General features: G+C 41.5%; 1 protein-coding gene across 1 annotated transcript in view; it reads left to right on the forward strand.

Annotated features, from left to right (window-relative positions):
- Positions 1–19,487, forward strand: part of MAPK1 (mitogen-activated protein kinase 1) — a 122,070-nt gene that overhangs the window by 54,964 nt on the left and 47,619 nt on the right. The window contains exon 2 of the mRNA XM_089690602.1: positions 18,978–19,160. Coding sequence (XP_089546728.1) covers positions 18,978–19,160 — 183 coding nt within the window. The remainder of the gene's footprint in view (positions 1–18,977; positions 19,161–19,487) is intronic.

Below are 19,487 nucleotides of genomic sequence, written 5' to 3' on the forward strand. Positions count from 1 at the left end.
CTGATTGTGGGGAATTGAATGCAAGCCTTTTCCTCTTTAACCACCTCCCGTCCGTCCGTTGTATATGAACGGCCGGACAGTGGCAGTGCAGGGTTGGGTGGCCGTTTATAAACTGCCTCCCACCCCCTGCTTGTGTGCGCTCCCTGGGAGCGCGCAGCACCGCAATCCGGTGCCCGCTGTGTCCTCTGGACACAGTGGAGCACCGATCGTCGTACGGGACCTCTGTGCAAGGTCCTGATCATGTGATCACTGATTGGCCAATCAGTGATCACGTGCAGAGTAGTAAGAAAGATGTTACTTCTGACATTGCTAACTACGTGTGAAATCTGAATGATCAGAGGTCACATGGTACAAGCCTATTCACAACAGCCTTGTACCATGTGACAAGCTGTGACCAATCACAGTTCACACAGAAGTTCTCAATGGCTGCAAGAATGCAGCCAGAGAGGAGAAATGATTGCTTTTACAGCCTTTATTGGGTGTAAAAGCAATCAGTGTTAAAAAAAACAAAACATCTTCATCACCCCCCACAAGTAGTACAGTGTCACCATGGTGAAACTGTACTACTAGGGTGACAGTATGTAAAAAATAAATAAAAAAATTAAATAGTAAAGTTTACAAATTATAATTTTTGGTTATAAACAAATTTGGGTTATTTTTTTTTTTTTTTTTTTTTACTAAAAAGATAATGGAATAAATTTTGGCCAAGATTTGATGAAATATTTATTTGCAAAATTTTATAAAACTTTTTTTTCCAAATTTTTGGACTTTCATTTACATAGCAAAAAAAAAAAAATCCCAGTAGTGAATAAATGCCACCAAAATAAAGCTTTATCTGTCTCAAAAAAAGCTAAAAAAAATTCATATGGGTACAGTGTTGCATGACCGCGCAATTGTCATTCAAAGTGTGATCGTGCTGAAAGCTGATAATTGGCCTGGACAGGAAGGGAGTAAAAGTGTCCGGACTTGAAATGGTGAGTGAAAGCTTTGTCCTTCCCTCTTTGTGCCCTGCTCCTACAGCCACAGCTTCTATATGGAGGACTTATTCTTTGTCTTGTCAGGCCCTTACAAAGGTCATCTACTTTAAACTCCACTAATGGCAGGTGTTAAAAACAACTCATCTCATGAACGTACACTCCAGCACTTTCATGTGGTTACTCCACCAAATCCATAACTTTCCTGGTCAATCTGACATCAAGCTCAGCTTTACAGGACCACCTCCTGCTCTTAAATGTATACCTTCTACAAATTCTACCAGGTAGATGCCCAAGCTTCTGCAGATGCTTCTGGACTCAAGGATCTTGCAGCAGCATTCTTGAGTTTGGAGCTATTTAAACCTGTTCTTGGGCCTGTTGTCACAGTTCTGTTTTCTTTGTTGCCCACCCTTATTATTCCTTACTTAGGGACTTCCAGGGTGAAGAATTTTTGGCCCAGGCCACCCATCTCTCTGTTCCTTTTTTTACTCTTTATTGCTTGTTAAACCATCAAAAGTCTCATTAATCTTTGCTGGTGCTGTCACCTAAAGGTACCAACCTTCAACCTGTGGTTTACGAATATCAACCCTATTTCATGTACTGTACGTCAAGATGATAGTAGTGAAAATTCCACTTTTGTGCTAGGAGGATGGATGGCTTCTGTACTGAGTTTATTTTACTAGGCATTTTATTTTTTTTCCAAAGTGAATTTTTCTTCAATCAAGACTTATTGTACATGCTGCTGATCTGGGCTCCTCTTTTTGGTGCTATCCATATAGGTGTATTTTTAGCAGTAGCTTTTTTGTCTGTATTCGGAACCCACTGGGTTGTCCTTTTGCAAATGTCTCCTGTTAGTGAATATCCGGAAAAATCTTTGGCTGAAATCTTTGTTTATCTTACAGCAGTGTAAAATACACTTGCTGCATGTACCTTTGGTGGTAAACGTCTAGCTTTTTGGACCACCTTATACCGGGTGCCACGAGGGTAAAATACTAATATGCCCCAGCTGAAGAAGCTTTGGCTGCAAACTGGGAAGATACCTTCTCCCTCCAAGCAAAGAATTGTACTTTTCGTTGCTCCCAGGCTTCAACCTCTATGGCCAGACTCCATACAGACCACTAAATCTCCAAAACACAGACAAGTCCCCTTAATCATAAAAGGATGCCCAAAATTTCCAGAGTCTGTTAGCTTTTGTGCACCCCTGAGCAGTAATCATCTTAGATGCCTGGATAAGAGACTTGTTTTCTGGGCAATCAGGAATCAAGCTCTGCAGTTGAGGAAATCATTTTTCTCCAAATCGTTGCCAGAAAGTCTGAGGAGGAGTCTGAGGCACCTAGTCTGTACAGATTACTTGGTCTAGTGTACCAATCAACGTGCTGGTGCTCTGAAAATTTGGGCTGTCTGTTATGGTGGATATTGTGACTTTGAGCGTCTTCTGGTCAGGATTCAGAAAGTCAATTCCATAGCAGGTGAGGAGAAACCAAAAATCTTGCTGTAGCAAGAGCAGTGGAAAGGATTCCAGCCTTGCCAGAACTCTGCTTTCCAGGTTTGTGGTTCCAGGTATGGACAGTTGGCTGGCAGAATAGCTCAGCAGGCAGCCTCAGAACCTGGGTTAGTGGTCAATGCACCCAGAAGTAATTCTGGATCGGTGTCGCAGGTGGGAGGCGCAAGATGTGGCCTCCAGGTTAAAGTGGACCGATTTGTCTCAAGATACTCTGGTGGGAGCAGTGTGGATATTCTGTTGGGTCTGCAGGATCTCTACACTATGCCTTTCCAACTCTAAAATTCCTTCATTGTGTACTCTTCAGAATCAAGATGGAAGGCATTCTGAATGATATTCATAGCTCTTAACTGGTCCAGGTGGGGTATTCTGACCTGATCAATCTTCTGGCGTACATCCCTTTTGGGCTTCTCCAGTTCAACTGAATCTCCTATCTCAAGGACTGGTTTACCACCCCACTTCTTGTTCGGTGGCTTCAATGGCATGGCTCTCTGATTCAGTGATTCCCATGTCATTAATAGCTGTGAAGTCAAATTCCTGCAAGGACTACAATCCCACATGAAGGCTTTTATCACTTGGTGCAAAGAGAGATGATTTCACCCTGGGAAATACCCAGTGGAAAAAATCCTCATGTTTTTCTGCAGTCAAGCTTTGAACATCATTTAGCTTTGAGTGCTATCAAGAAACAAATGTCAGCCTTTACAATCCTAGCCAAAGAACACGAGGCTAACAGCTTTTAGAGTAAAGCTGGCCATTGGCGGATTGTTTTTTTTTTGTTTTGTTTTGTTTTTCCCTCTACCAGCAGGCTGATCAGAAGAAAAAAAAATGGATTCCTCCATCCTCACAATCAAGGTGAATAGAGGAACGTTTTTGGCGACATTTTATTCTGACAGTGGGACTTTCCACTGATTAACAGCTGCGAGCCACTCATCAAAAAAAATTTCCAACATTCCTGTTAGATCGACGTACTTCGGAAAGGGATCAAATTTAAATACAGTGTGTACATATAGCTAATCACAGTGAGTTTGGTAATTAAGTTTTTTTTTTTTCCTGCTTTTTTGTAAGCAACAGTTAATTTACACTTTGCAGTTTCAAGCAAATCTTTATCACTCAAGTAATCTTCATCCCAAAAGACAAGTTAATTTCTATTATTCAAAGTACTGTAGTATTTACTACTCTATAATTAACATATCTGAATTCCAATGCCTTGCTTAGTTGTTCTGTCAGTAGATGAAGTCTAAAAATAATCTTTGTGAATTTTCAGATTTTATCTTCAAGAGTTTTGGCTTTTTACATATTTAACAATGTAATCCTGGTTGGGGCTTTGCTTGTTTAAAATTACCGTTCTCGACTGTTTATCTTCAGTTTAAGTTGGAAGAGAAGCCTACATCTCAGTTCTAAGCTTTAAAATGTATGTTACGCCAACATTTCATATTTCTATGTCTGTTACCATTTACTTATTTAGAAATATATCCTGTGCTTTATACACAAAGTTTCACGTGTGCTCGTCAAACGGCGACAATCTACAGTGCCCTATATTTTCTATAGGTGATGCTATTAAAGCCCTATAGGTCACCAGTTTAGTGTTAGAGAAGATCTGGTGCTAGAATTATTGCTCATTCTGTTGTGTGTGGCAATGCGTAATGTGCTTCGCAATTGACTCTTTCATGCAAAGGTGCCCCAGCGTGTGCTTTTGCATTTGTACACACGTAAATGTGACGGTGGTATGTGCTCGGGTGTAACTTTAATTTTTTACAATTAAAAAAAAAAAATAAATTTTCCTTCTCTTAATCACATAGGGGACAAAAAGTCCCCTATCTGATGATTTTTGATGACAGGTTCTATGAGACAATCAGGGTCTAAAAGACTCTGCATGTCTCCTCTGTATTCCACTGGATGTAATGCAGTGCACATCACACTGCATTACATTCTTTCCCGGCCTCGATGGCCTGAAAATCTGTCAACGAGGACCTGGAAGTGAAGTCATAACATGACTTCCGGGTCAGGCGTAGGAGGAGTCTGCTCTCCTCTATCCCCTCTACATGCTGGCACCTGCTGAACTGGTCCTGGACGCGCAGATGGGCAAGCCGAGCCCTGGAGACATAGCGGTCAAGATGGAGCTACGTGGGATGTTGGAGGAGGCTGGCACTGTGGGCTGTGTGGAAGCAATCGGCGGCAGCGCTGCCGTCTGCGTCTACCTGACAGGTGAGCCCTGATGCTTGTCTACAACAGAAAAATCAGTCTATATATGCTGTAAAGCATGCTTGATATACTCACTGTGGAACCTAAGGGATTAATCCTCTGCATTGTGTAAAAATGCTGTTTGATCCTGACCTCTGAGCCTTCCCTTCTTCCAGTGTCCCCCTCTTATCTCCTGGTAAGACAGCGTGGAACCGCTCTGCACATGCTCAGTTTGTGTATTGCTAGAAGATATTTTTTTGGGGGGGAGAGTGCATGTGATCAGCACAGGGCTAATCAGCACTGTCCGGACAGAGGTTAGAGGTTCTGCATCCTCCTAGAGCAGAAAGAAGAAAACTTCTCCTGAAAGCTTTAACCAGTGCTCTGCTCTACACTGATAGTCACAAGACTGCTATACACTGCTGATGAGAAAAGGTATTTAGCTGTTTTTATTTACTAAAATTGCATTTCCATGTGTGTACTGTGGGAGACCAGATATAGTGAATGCAGGGTCCTGGGTTTAGTAACACTTTAACGCCTTACATGCCATACTACATCAGAGGCACAGGGTGCTACAGCCACTATGAAATCGTTGATCAGCACTGTTAATAATGATGACCCATGCCTGTGTCCTTGCTTGGCTGTTACAGTTCCTGAGCTTCTGAATCCCGATCATTAAAGTGCCTGTGTTGTAGTCCAGCATGTAAGGTGTTAAGTGACTTAACTTGACTTGTGTTCCCTGATTCCAGCGCATGTGCAGTTGCTGCAGGGGAAACAGATCTTCATGCTGTACCAGCAACAATGTCTCCAGTACTATAGACATTCCGGGCACTGATTTGCTAATACATATCCTGTCTCCCCACCATATGACCCTCCTGTTTTCCCTCCATCTCCTATTCAGTGACCTGACTACAGGACCTCTGGAACAGTTGTGCTGAGCAGAGAGAAGGATGAGCAGGCAGAACTGGTCCTGGTTTGTGTTCTCATCTGTATGCAGAATCTGTTAATGATGCGTTTGCATCATATCCTGTGCCGCAGAAGATCCAGCGTGTAGCCTTGGATGCTCTTATTCTTCAGGTGTCTTTTGCATTATTCAGTATGTCTTTATTGAACTAGGGACAGCTATTAATGAACATTTCCATGCTTATATATAAAACACTTCTAAAGCTGAACTCAACTCCTACTGCCAACTTCTCCTCCCCTCAGACCAAGCTACTGTAGTGGCATCACCTCTCTCCTTCATGTGACAGCTTGTGTACTCCTCCTCGTTTCTAGTCTCTCTTCTCCAGCCAATGAGGAGTGACCGGCTTGGAGTGCAGGGGCAATCCTTGAGCGAGGATGCAACACTCGGGTGTGCTTGACCATGCCCGCTCCCAAATCCTGTCAGGTGGCCCCAGGAGAGTTGAGCGACCCATAGAGCATGTTAGAGGAAAGTTTGCTCTTTTAATGGGCAAAGATAAGTAAACCCTGCTGCTTGCCCGCAGCAGAGCTAAATGTAGAAAGAAAACCACCTGCCCTGCACCCAGAGCTGAATGTCCCTGGCGATAGGAATTGCGCATCCCTGATTTAAAGCTATTTGTGCATGTTAAAAATAGAAAAAATATTTCAGCCATCTGAGATGGAAAATAAGAGGAAGAGCGACAAAAGGATTAAAGCAAGGAGGTTACACACAAATTAATCTGTGGCTGCTTTGGAAAATCAGATAATGATCATATTAGTAACTCTCCTAGCTTCTAATACTGGAACAAAACTTTAATAGGTTATATCTAGATAAACAGCCTGGACAGTAGAAACTATATGGATGTCTTTTCAATTGGGTGTTTTTCAGTTTGCCCTATCAATGCTTTTCCTAATGATTTCATGCTTCCTTTGACCCTGTCGCATTAACATTTTGTATATGTTGGCTCTCGAAAGCCCACCTATTGCACTTAAGGTTATTTCCCATTCCACTTACACTCACAAGGTTGCATTCTTTGTAACCATCACCTCTACAAGACAAGTGTCTGAGCTGATGGCCTTATTTTGAAAAGAATCTATTTATTTATTTTTTTTTTCTTGGGCTAGGATAACCTAGTGTTGAGTTGTAGAGAGCCTCCTTCTTTTCTAAAGTGGTTTTGAGCTTTCATCTCCAACCACTGTTTTGTTCTAACTTTTGTGTCTGGCTCCAGTACATCAGAAGAAAATTTCCCGTCGTTGCCTGGATGTGGTTTGCGCTGTACAAGTCTCTCGGTGGCTGCTTCTGCTGCTGCTCACTGTACTAGATGTGTGAGTGCCTCTTAAACTTTTAGGCATTAGGCAGTTGTTTGCAAAGCTGCCACCTTGTTGCCTGTTAACAAGTTTTCTATGTTTTACCTAGTGGATGTTGAGATCCCTTCTGTGCCAGTTTTGGGCATAAGGTCCTACAGACAAATAACAAACATTTCTATACATACCTGCTTTTTTGGGGGCACCCGAGCAGGCGTGCTGCTGAGCTGCGGCTCGGCATGTCCGCTCACGCACCGAGCTGCGGCTCGGCATGTCCGCTCACGCACCGAGCTGCGGCTCGGCATGTCCGCTCACGCACCGAGCTGCGGCTCGGCATGTCCGCTCACGCACCGAGCTGCGGCTCGGCATGTCCGCTCACGCACCGAGCTGCGGCTCGGCATGTCCGCTCACGCACCGAGCTGCGGCTCGGCATGTCCGCTCACGCACCCCCCCCTTTCCTTTCATTCATGGCACAGCACTAGGGTCGTTGGTTTGAATCCTAACCAAGACACCACGTGCCTGGAGTTTGCATGTTCTCCCTGTGACTGTGTGGGTTACCTCCGGGTACTCTGGTTTCCTCCCACACTCCAAACATGCTGATAGGTTAATTGGATCCTGTCTAAATTGGTCCTAGTATATGTGTGTATGAATGCTAGGAACCTTAGATTGTACACTCCTTGAGGGTTAAGGACTGATAAATGCAGGGGTGTGGAAATTTTTTTTTAAAAAATCACTTGTCCAGGGACTAAATCAGTGTCCCAATCTACTTGTCCCTCATGACGATCTATTTGTCCAGATAAAAAATAAATACATTTTAGCCAAAATCGTATTTAACCACTTGCCTACCAGGCACTTATACCGCCTTCGTGCCCAGGCCAAGTTTCAGCTTTCAGCGCTATCACACTTTGACAATTGCACGGTCATGCAACACTGTACCCATATGAAATGTTTATCATTTTGTTCACAAAAATGGCGAAGAGCAAAAAATATGGAAAAAAAAAAGTTTTCCGTGTTTCTATTCTAAAATTTTGCAAACAGGTAATTTTTTTCTCCTTCACTCATATGCATTGATGAGTCTGCACGGATAGGCAGTACTGATGGGCACAGAAGAGGTGGCACTGCTGGGCGGCACTGCTGGGCATTGATCTTTAGTGCGCTGATGATCAGTGCCGATCTGTTCTCTGACAATTACTGGTTATCAGCAGTACTTTCCTCACACTGTAACAACGTGAGGAAAGTGTGGCTGATCACATGATAAAAGGCCGCTGTGGTTGGTGTTTTACCACCTCACTTGATCAGCTGTGTCTGTAGGACACACCGATCACGGAGATAGCCGGATGCGCACCGCTGGGGGCTGGACAACCACGCTGTAGCTGTCAATTGGCTATAGTGTGGTTTCCAAGTGGTTAAATCTGAGTTGATTTTAGAATTGTCTGGGGCTTTTAAAAACGAGGTGCTTTATGGCGACTGAAACGGTTAATATTTTTTACATTACGCTGTTTATCGCCTCCTCCACTCCCTGCCTGTGTCCAGCACCGCATCCGGGGATTAGCAGGAAGGGGAGAGACCTTGCAGTGTAATGAGCACCAATTCGCTGCTCCTCAGGAAAGGGGAGTCTTAGGCTTATCCTATATCCCTTTTGCTGCCAGAGCCGTTTTTTCCTTTTTTTTTTTTTTTTTTCACAAGTTGAAAAAAATCATTTTAAGATTACATAAAACCCTCAAACATGATATATTTTCTGAAAGCAGAGACCCTAGAGAATAAAATAGTGGTAGTTCCAATTTTTTGTCACATGAAATTACCACAAAATTTGAGTAAACAATACAAGTAAATTAATTTTAGGGCATGAAAAAGCAATTAATTACCCTATTTTTTTGTAAAATAGAAAAGATTAGGTTGCACCGAGTAAATAGATATCCAACTTGTAAAACCTTAAATTTGTGCGCGCTCGTGAAATGGTGACCACCATCAGTACCCTATATTTTCTATAGGCAACACTTTTAAAGCCCCTTATAGGTCATCCGTTTAGTGTTATGGAGGAGGTCTGGTTCTAGTCATTGCTCTCATCCTAGCATGCACGACAATATGTAACGTAATCAACATTTTCATGTGTGTGTAGGGGGGTGTTATGTGCTTAGGTGTAACTTTTTTATTTTCTCCAATTAAAAAAAAAAAAAAAAAATTTTTTTTCAATCACATAAGGGACAAAGTCCTTCTGTGTGATGATTTTTGGTGACAGGTTCTCTTTGAGACATCCAAGGTCCAAATGATCCTGCAGGTCTCTCCTCTGCTCCACTGAATGCAGTGCACGTCGCACCACATTGGAGGCCGGGAATATAAATGGGGACCCGGAAGTGAGATGACGTCTCTTCTGTATCAGGACAAGAAAGGGAGGGGAGCAGATGTGTCCACTCTCCTCTCTCCCCTCTTGCCGATGGAGGTTCTCACGGGGGGTGGGGATTGGGGTGGAGAGAGAGAGACAGAGAGGCTGGCACTGTGTGGAAGCAATCGGTGGTAGTGCTGCTACCCAGATGCTTCTACCTGACAGGTGAGCCCTGCTGCTTGCCTGCAGCAGGGCTGAAGGTTGAAAAAAAAAAAAAAACCCTGCCCGGCGCCCGTAACTACATGTCCTGGCCTTTGGGCGATACAAATTCAACATCCCTATGATGTGAATGTACAATATATATGTAAATCACTGCATTAATTGACAGCTATTTAAATTCTTGTAATAAAATAATTAAAATCTTGAGTCTTTTCAACCACTTTAAGATGCAGGCTAGCCAGTTTTATTCTGTTCATTGTGGGCCTGTTGCCATTCAGTCTGCTTTGTTGCCTACCCTCATTTGGATGTGCATTGCCCTTCCATGTGCACCTTACTGCTAAGACTGGTTATAGGTTGGGACGGTTGCCATTTTTTTTTTTTTTTTTTTTTTTATGTAGTTACCCCTCATTTGGACTGCTGTTTTAGATGTCCCAATTCTCCTATTGACTGAATCCTCTGTCCTCTTTATAAGTGATAAAACATTTCTGGTGTTCATTTCTTTAAGTTCATTTAGGGACACAGATCCTATCCCTCTGTACTTGTGATCTACTCCTAAGTAATGTGTTTCTGCAGTTAAATATAAGTTATATTTTTAAGTTAAGTCAAAAGTTTTAATTTTTTTGGGGGGGTGTGGGAAGAGGTCGGACAGTACCAAACAACCAAACTTCCTTCAGAACTGCTGTATACTGTGTTGAGTGGCTGTTTTTCAGTGTTGTAAAGGTTAACAGTAACTACTGTTGAGAAGTTGTGGTGCTTGCCAACCTGCTTTTTCCCTCTCTGCCATTCACAGAAAGTCAACTGTTGTCCAACAATGCATTGCATTTTGTAAATAGGCAGGGGAGATCCTGTCTTTCAACTGCTCCTAAAACCTCTCCAGACCCACTCCTTCTGCAATCCGTGAACAATCAGGATGCAGGCTTCTGGAAACCAATCTCTGCTTAAGGGATTTAAAAAAATGTGAGCCACACTACAATATGGGCTGTTCTGGTATTTTTCATCAGCTTTCAATGAAGCATCTGCATATGAAGTATCTCCACTGGATAACCACCCTTAATGCGTTTCATCGTTGACTTTTTTGTATTCAAGTCAATGGGAGGCAGTGTGTGAACCCAGGCACAAGGACAGAAGCTCATAAGTACGTTCTTTCCTCAGAATGTACCAAACTATTGATTTGGCCACTCCTAATGTTGCTGCTATCTCTCCGATGGATTTTAATTTTTGAAGCCTTACAATGACCTGTTTTACTTGCATGGACAGTTCCTTTGAACGCATGATGTAGGTTCACAGCAATAGATTCCAAATGCAAATACCACATTTAGAATAAACTCCAGACCTTTTACCTGCTTAATTGATGCAGAAATAATGGAGTAGCCCACACCTGGCCATGAAACAGCTTTTGATTCCATTGTCCAATTACTTTTGGTCCCTTGAAAAAGGAGCAATGGCTACTCTTAAGAGCTGTAATTCCTAAACCCTTCCTCCAATTTGAATGTCCATACCCTCAAATTAAACCTGAGAGTGTGCACTATCAGCCCATACCCATTATATACCTTATATGCCTGGAAAAAAAAAAAAAACATTTTGTGTGTGTGTATGTATATGTGTGTGTGTGTGTGTGTGTGTGTGTGTGTGTGTGTGTGTGTGTATATATATATATATATATATATATATATATATATATATATATATATGTGTTTGATTTTTTTATATTTGCATACAGTATTGCAGGACTGCGTAATTACCAGTTAAAGTAGCACAGTGCTGAATAGCAAAAAAATATGCCCTGGTCATGAAGAGGGTAAAACCATCCTGAGCTCAAGTGGATAGAGGAAAGCCCACCTAAAAAGGAAATTAACTACTTCCCATCTGCTATATTGCAGAAGTACTGCTACATGGCAGCACGGGTATGGGGGCATTTCTGGGTATGGGGCCCACACCACCATTCGTGCTGTGGCTGTAAATCACTGGGTCCCGGCTGGTAATTACTCGCTGGCGCCCAGTGATTTCCAAAGATCTCTGACAGGGAGGACTGTTTTTTGTTTACTAACAGTCGTCCTCCCTTTCAGCTCGGGCACACTGCAGTGTGATTACAGTGAAGTGTGTACACGCACACACACACCACCCCCTAGTAAAACACTCCCTGCACACAGTAAACCCTTTTTTGCACTGATCACTGTATTGGTGTCACTGGGGATGTCAGTGACACCAAGTCAGTTCCCCCCAGTGTCAGAATATCCGCCACAGTTCGCTATAAGTCGCTCATCGTCGCCATTACTAGTAAAAATAAAAAATCCAGTATATATACCGCCATTTATAAATGCTATAACGTAAACCAATTAATTTACACATATTGGGTTTTTTTTTTTTTTTTTTTTGCAGACATGTAGCAGAGTACATTTTTAAATGTATGATGAAATTTAATTTTTTACTTTTTTTTTTTTTTTCTTTTATGGACATGTTTAACAGCAAAAAGTCAAAAATATTATTTTTTTTCCCTTTTTTTCTTTTCTCAAGTCAGTCTTTTTTTTTTTTTTTTGTTATGGCGCAAAACATAAAAACCGCACAGGCGATCAAATGCCGCTGAAATCTTTTTTGTGGGGAAAAGGATGTAAATTTCATTTGGGTGCAGCATTTCCTGAATGCGCAATTGTCAGTTGCCACTTTGCCATCCTGAGGAATTTACCCCTCTTAATGACCAGGCCTCTTTTTGCTATTTGGCGCTGCACTATTTCAACTGATAATTGCGTGGTCATGCAATGTTTACCCAAATGAAATTTACATCCTTTTTTTCACACAAATAGAGATTTCTTTCTGCGGTATTTGATCACCTGTGCGCTTTTTTTTTCAAAACCAAAAATTTTGAAAAAAAAAACATTTTCTAATTTCTGTCAAAAAATATCCAAAAAATATCATAAATTTAGGCCAAAATGTATTCTTCTACATGTTTTTAGTTTAAAAAAAAAAAAAAATCCCAAGAAGTGTATATTGCTTTGTGTGAAAGTTATAGCATCTACAAACCATGGTATAGATAATGGAATTTACACAGCTTTGACTTTCTGACTGCTCATCACATTTCTTGAGGTGCTAAAATACCAGGACAATACAAATGACCCCTTTTCGGAAAGTAGACACCCAAAGCTATCTGCTGAAAGGCATATTTTTTTTTCCTTTACGAAGTTGTCATTTAAATTACAAGCCATGGGTATATGTGGAATTACACCCCAAAATACATTCTGCTACTTCTCCCGAGTATGGAGATACCACGTGTGAGACTTTTTGGCATACAGGAGCCTGAAATCCTGTGACCACTTTGAAAGCCTGCCTAACTTCCTCATTTCACTTCCTCACTACCTTTCGCAGTTTCAGGGGCCCTGAAATGCCAGGATAGCACCCCCCCCCTCTCCCCAATTACCCCTTTTTGGAACGTAGACCCCCCCCCCCACCCCCCCCCCATGGAGTTTAAAAAGAGGCATTTCCAAAAACTTGTGGCAATAAACGAGATCTGCAAAATACTCACCATGCTTCTTATTAAATTCCTTGGGGTGTCTCCTTTCCAAAAAGGCATTTCAGGGCCTCTGAAACTGAGTTAGGTAGTCAAAAAGTGTAATGAAGAAATAAAGCCCTTTAAAAAGCCTGAAGGATTTTGGGGTCCTGTACTTGGCTAGACTGCCAAAGTCTCACATGTGGTACCCCCATACTCGGGAGAAGTAGCAGAATGAATTTTGGGGAGTAATACTACATATACCCATGGCATGTGTGAGCAATAAATCATTCAAGTGACCAATTTTTTGTGTAAAAAGAGAAACTTTTTTTTTCTTTTTCATTTTTCAAAAACTTGTGGTAGTAAAATACATTCTTCTATTGACTCAACATGCCTTTCAGCAAATAGTTTGGGGTGTCTACTTTCCAAAAAGGGGTCGTTTTGGGGGGGGGCGGAGGCATTTTCTGCCCAGCATTAGAAGTTTATGCCACACATCATTCACTCTTCTATCCACCTGAAGACCAAGCCTTTTCTGATACTTTTTATTCACATGAAAAAAAATCAGTATTTTTTGCTAGGAAACCCCCAGACACCCTAGTGAATAAAATGGTGGGTGCTGCAATTTTTATGTCACATAGTACTCGCTCAGTGATTTTTCAAACTCAAATTTTAATTTTTTTTTTTTTTTTAACTTTTTAATGCACAAAAACACAATATATTGGCAAATTATTTGGTAACCTATAAAAGATGATGGTATGCTGTGTAAATAGATACCAAACATGACATGCTTTGAAACTGCACATGCCCCTTGCAATGGCTACAAACTGCATACATTTATAATATCCATAGGCACCTCTTTAAAAGTCTTCACAAGCTACCGTTTTTGATTTACAGTTTCTAGTGCTAGAATTACTGCCCTTGATCTGACTTTCGTGGTGATACCTCAAATGCATGGTGCAACCGCTGTTTACATACCGACACAGGGTCAACGCTTATGTACGTGGGTGGGCGAAGGTGCCTTTTTTAAAAACTAAATTTTTATTTTTTTTATTTTTACAATGTCCCTTTTCATTTTTTTTTTTTTTTTTTATCACTTTTAATTCGATCACAGGGAATGCAAATATCCCCTATAACTTCAATGGGCATTGTCATATATTCTTTTTTTAGAATCTGCGGTCTATCAGATTCTAGATATCTCCTCTGCCCTTACATTATCTAATCTCATCAAGATTGGTGTGATCAGATGCTTTCCAAATGTACAAATGGCGCTGTTTATATCCTACGAAACTGAAGTGTTGAAATGCTTGTAGCTTCCAGTTTCTTGGACTATAGAGCTGATTGGCACCATTCCTGACTCCAATCAGCTCTATGGTCATCTGGCAGAAACACCGGCTGCATTCTCAGGTTCCCCCGATGGTACGGAACTGCCCGAGAAGGCTGAGGAAGGCATCAGGGGAGGGGGGACATCATCTCCCAGTGCTTGTAAAAGCAATCCTGCTGCTAATTAGCCACTAGGATTGATTTTACATGAAAGCTGATCGTCAGCTGAAAAAAACGATACCAGGATGATGCCTGCAGCTGTAGGCATCATCCTGGTATAACCATTCAAAGTCCAGTGATTTCCCAGTACTTCGTTGGTCTTTGTTGGGTATATATGCCATGTTCTTTTTATTTTTTTTCCCTTATGGAAAAAGGATGACACCAAGTCCCAAACTATCTTGCCACTGCTCCCCATGTAGACTGGGTATCCGGGGGGCTCTTTTTCCTCATAAATCCGAAACTTATATGTATAGCCTGTTGCACTCTCACAGGTCTTATACATCTTGACCTCATATCTGGCACGTTTGCTGGGGAGAAATTGTTTGAATGCAAGCGGCCAGAAACTTGAATAAGGGGACTTATCAACATAGATGGTTTTTTGGGGAGTATAGACATCTGCAAATATTTGGTTAAGGTGATTTACGAGGGGCCGAATTTCGTTGCAGCTGATAGAATTCAGGGTCACCCTGAGGACGACAGTGTTTGAAATGCATTAAAAAAAGTCTTTGAAATGCATAAAACACATTATACTCTCATATCTATGCCTGGCCATGGCAGCAGAGAGCACTGGCATATGATGAATCGTGTCTATAGACCAATATAACCGCAATTTATTTTTTAAGTAATGCTTATGTTGAGGGTTAGGCCCAAAAAAATTTTAAATTTGGAACCGTAATGGGTTTCCATGCGAATGGCCTGGCAAGGTTTGAAATTGGGTTGGCAGCGATAAATTGTTGTGCATATAAATTGCTTTGATCCACAATCAATGCATGCAGATCTTCTGTGAAAAACGGCTCCAAAAAAAATCAAGGGGAGTTGTTAAATTTGCTGTTTTTCCACCTGAATTCCAGGTTTGGGAATGAATGGGGGGGGAGTACGGGTGCTGCAGAATTTTTGGGCTGCCAATTGGGATTTGCAAGCACATCCGGAGGGATACAAGGGGCTCTACGGGCCTATGTTCGAATTTTTGGTGGCTGCGGGACAATACTTGTGCTCGCCACTGCACCAGCTTGTACTGCACTTATGGGACTCGCCACTTCACTAAGTGATACTGCAGTGCTGCTATGTGAAAGACCAAGATGTAATAGGCCGCTGGTGCTCACCAGATCACCAAAAGGTACAGCGGAACTAGTACTGGCACTTTGCTGCATATGAGAGTCATCAAAATTTACCGGCAAGTGCTAACAGAGATCAGGCCTGATTCAGTTTTGTGTGCAATGTATCAAGTGATAGTGAAATTAAATAGTAGATTGATGTAATTCTAAATGCATGCTGGTTATGTTCTGTAAATATCTGTGATAGGATTTTTGTTTTTTTTAAATGTCCAGGCAAGCCCAAATTAGAATTAAAACACCACACAGGCTTTAGGTGTATGTTCAGGGCTCCAAATTGTGATCCCACCACTTACCTTTCCCTTTAGTACACTGACAAATTGATTTGAGTTAAAGCCACAAATGAGTGTGCAGACAGGAAATTGCACTGGAACTCAAATAGAGGAATGTGTGGAGGTGGAGTGTGCTATGATATCCAAGTATCTTCCATGTAGAGACCTGCCTTGGTTTAGGAAGCTGTAAAATATTTGACCTTACAGGTACTGTTGAAATACTAGCAGGTTCACTTAAATAGGAAAAATCTCATTGCAACAATATCCCAGGCTCCTCTGAATGACAGAGTGCGCAGCTCACTGTACAAGGGCGGACAGGCAGGTAAGTAGCTAATACAGAACTGACCAAGTGTATCTCTTCGGCAATAAAATTCCTACCGGTTTGCCCTTTTTTTAAAAAAATTTTTTTTACCTAAAGTTCCACTTTAATGTGTACACCGGTAGGTGACCGTTTCATTTTATTTTCGATAATTTGTAAAACCAAGCTTGTAATTCCTTTTCCCTGATCCTCCACTCATGACTTTACCATTAAGTTCAACAGTACAATCATTGGTTCTTCCCCTCATGCCAGGGTGCTAAGTGTAATCCTAGACTCTGACCTCTCCTTCGGGCCAAAAAAAATCCAATCACTGGTTAAGTCCTGCCGCCTCAACCTCCATCATTTTCCAAAATCTGCCCCTTCCTGACTAATGACCGCACAAAACTTAACCACGCCTTGGTTATATCCTGCCTTGATTACTGCAACTCCCCCCTCACTTGTCCTACTGTTACACAGGCTATCCCCCCTTCAGTCTATTATGAATGATGCTGGACTTACAGTGCCTTGAAAAAGCATTCATACCCCCTTGAAATTTTTCACATTTTGTCATGTTACAACCAAAAACGTAAATGTATTCTATTGGGATTTTATGTGATAGGCCAACACAAAGTGGCACATAATTGCAAAGTGGAAGGAAAATGATAAATAGTTCTCAAAATGTTTTACAAACATCTGAAAAGTGTGGCGTGCATTTGTATTCAGCCCCCTTGAGTCACTACTTTGTAGAACCATCTTTCGCTGCAATTACAATTGCAAGTCTTTTTGGGCATGTCTCTACCAGCTTTGCACATCTAGAGAGTGACATTGTTTGCCCATTCTTCTTTGCAAAATAGCTCAAGTTCTGTCAGATTGGATTGAGAGCGATTTTCAGGTCTTGCAACTGATTCTCAATTGGATTTAGGTCTGACTGGGCCATTTTAACACATGAATATGCTTTGATCTAAACCATTCCTTTGTAGCTCTGGCTGTATTTTTAGGGTCGTTGTCCTGCTGGAAGGTGAACCTCCACCCCAGGCAATTCTTTTGCAGACTGTAACAGGTTTTCTTCCAAGATTTCCTTGTATTTGGCTCCATCTATCTTCCCATCAACTCTGAGCAGCTTCCCTGTCCCTGCTGAAGAAAAACATCCCCACATCATGATGCTGCCACCATCATGTTTCATGGTGGGGATGGGGGTGTTTAGAGTAATGCGCGGAGTTAGTTTTCCACCACACAGTGTTTCGCTTTTAGGACAAAAAGTTCAATTCTGGTCTTATCTGACCAGGTCACCTTTTTCCACAAGTTTGGCGAGTACCCCGTATGGCTTCTCGCAAACGGGACTTCTTATGGCTTTCTTTAAACAATAGCTTTCTTCTTGCCACTCTTCCATAAAGTCCAGATTTTTAGAGTTTACGACTAATAGTTGTCCTGTGGACAGATCCTCCCATCTGAGCTGTGGAGCTTTGCAACTCCTCCAGAGTTACCTTCGGCCTCTTGGCTGCTTCTCTGATTAATGCTCTCCTTGCCTGGCTTGTCGGTTTAGGTGGACGGCCGTGTCTTGGTAGGTTTGCAGTTGTGCAATACTTTTCCCATTTTTGGATGATGTTCAAAGCTTGGGATATTTATAACCTAACCCTACTTTAATCTTATCCACAACTTTATCCCTGACCTGTCTGGTGTGTTCTTTGGCTTTCATGATGCTGTCTCTAACAAATCTATGAGGGCTTCACAGAACAGCTGTATTTATACTGAAATTAAATTACACACAGGAGGATTCTATTTACTAATTAGGTGACTTCTGAGGGCAGTTGGTTCCACTAGATTTTAGTTAGGGGTATTAGAGTAAAGGGGGCTGAATACAAATGCAAACATATAGCCAGTGCTACAATGGAATGGTTTAGATCAAAGCATATTCGTGTGTTTTTAATGGCCCTGTCAAAGTCCAGACCTAAATCCAATTGAAAATCTGTGGCAAGACTTGAAAATTGCTGTTCACAGACGCTCTCCATCCAACCTGACAGAATTTTTGAACTATTTTGGAAAGAAGAGTAAGCAAACAATTTCACTCTAGATGTGCAAAGCTGGTAGAGACATACCCAAAAGACTTGCAGCTGTAATTGCAACGAAAGGTGGTTTTACAAAGTATTGACTCGGGGACTGAATACAAATGCACACCACACTTTTAAGATATTTATTTGTCAAACATTTTGAAAACCATTTCATTTTCCTTCCACTTCACAATTATGTGCCACCTTTTTGGTTGTAATAAGACAAAAAGTGAAAAATTTCAAGGGGTATGGATACTTTTTCAAGGCACTGTATATACCTTACCGACGGATTAGCGACTGCTGCCCCTCTGCCAATTCCTTCACTAGCGTCCGATAACCTAATGTATAAAATTCAACCAAACTAACCAAAACATACAAAGCCATCCACAACACTGCCCATGTTGCTCTCTAGCTTCCTCGTCACCTCCAGGACTTCTCCAGAGCCTCTCCCATACTCTGGCCTACCCCAGTATGTCCGGTCAGCCCCTACCCTGTCTGCTTTTAGGCGATCTTTGAAAACTTGCTTATTCAGGGAAGCGTACCCCACCTTCGTCTAAGAACTGTATTTGAGTCACCTCCATCAGATCATCCCCCTGCAGCTATCACCTTTTGTACCACCTTCTCTTCCTTTAGATTGTAGCCTCAATGAGCAGGGCCCTCTTATTCCTTCAGTATTGAATTGTATTGTAAATCACTGTGCAAACTGTTGGTGCTATATAAATCCTGTATAATAATAATTTGTAATATAAAACATAACAAAATCTTAATGTTTTTTTTCTTCTTTCTAGTTCTGCATATGACAACGTGAACAAAGTTCGAGTTGCTATCAAGAAAATCAGCCCTTTTGAACATCAAACATACTGCCAGAGAACACTGAGAGAGATCAAAATTTTGTTGCGCTTCAAGCATGAGAATATTATTGGAATAAATGATATTATCCGAGCTCCAACTATCGAGCAAATGAAAGATGTGTATCCTTTTCTTAACTATAGCTATGAAACCTGTTTTCCAGCTTTGTGTCAAATGTTTTTTTTTTTTTTACACTTCTTAAAGTGCAATCAGCAGGGGACAATGTATAATATGGTTTGCCAGCCTTTTTTTTTTTTTTTTTTTTTTTTGTGTGTAGGTTTTCATTTTACATATTTAGGGCTCATCCACAAGGGTGCAGAGGCACCTACAGCATAGCATGCAAGGGTATTCATGGACTGTTCTTGCAGCTTTTTTTTTTTTTTTTTTTGCAAGTGTCCAATCTCCTGAAGGCAGAAGCCTAACCCAGCGTAACTACATACTTCATCCTG

This window comes from Staurois parvus, unplaced genomic scaffold (assembly GCF_062004578.1).
Source record: "Staurois parvus isolate SC_StPar_1 unplaced genomic scaffold, SC_StPar_1.0 ptg000535l, whole genome shotgun sequence".
NCBI classification, from domain to species: Eukaryota; Metazoa; Chordata; class Amphibia; order Anura; family Ranidae; genus Staurois; species Staurois parvus.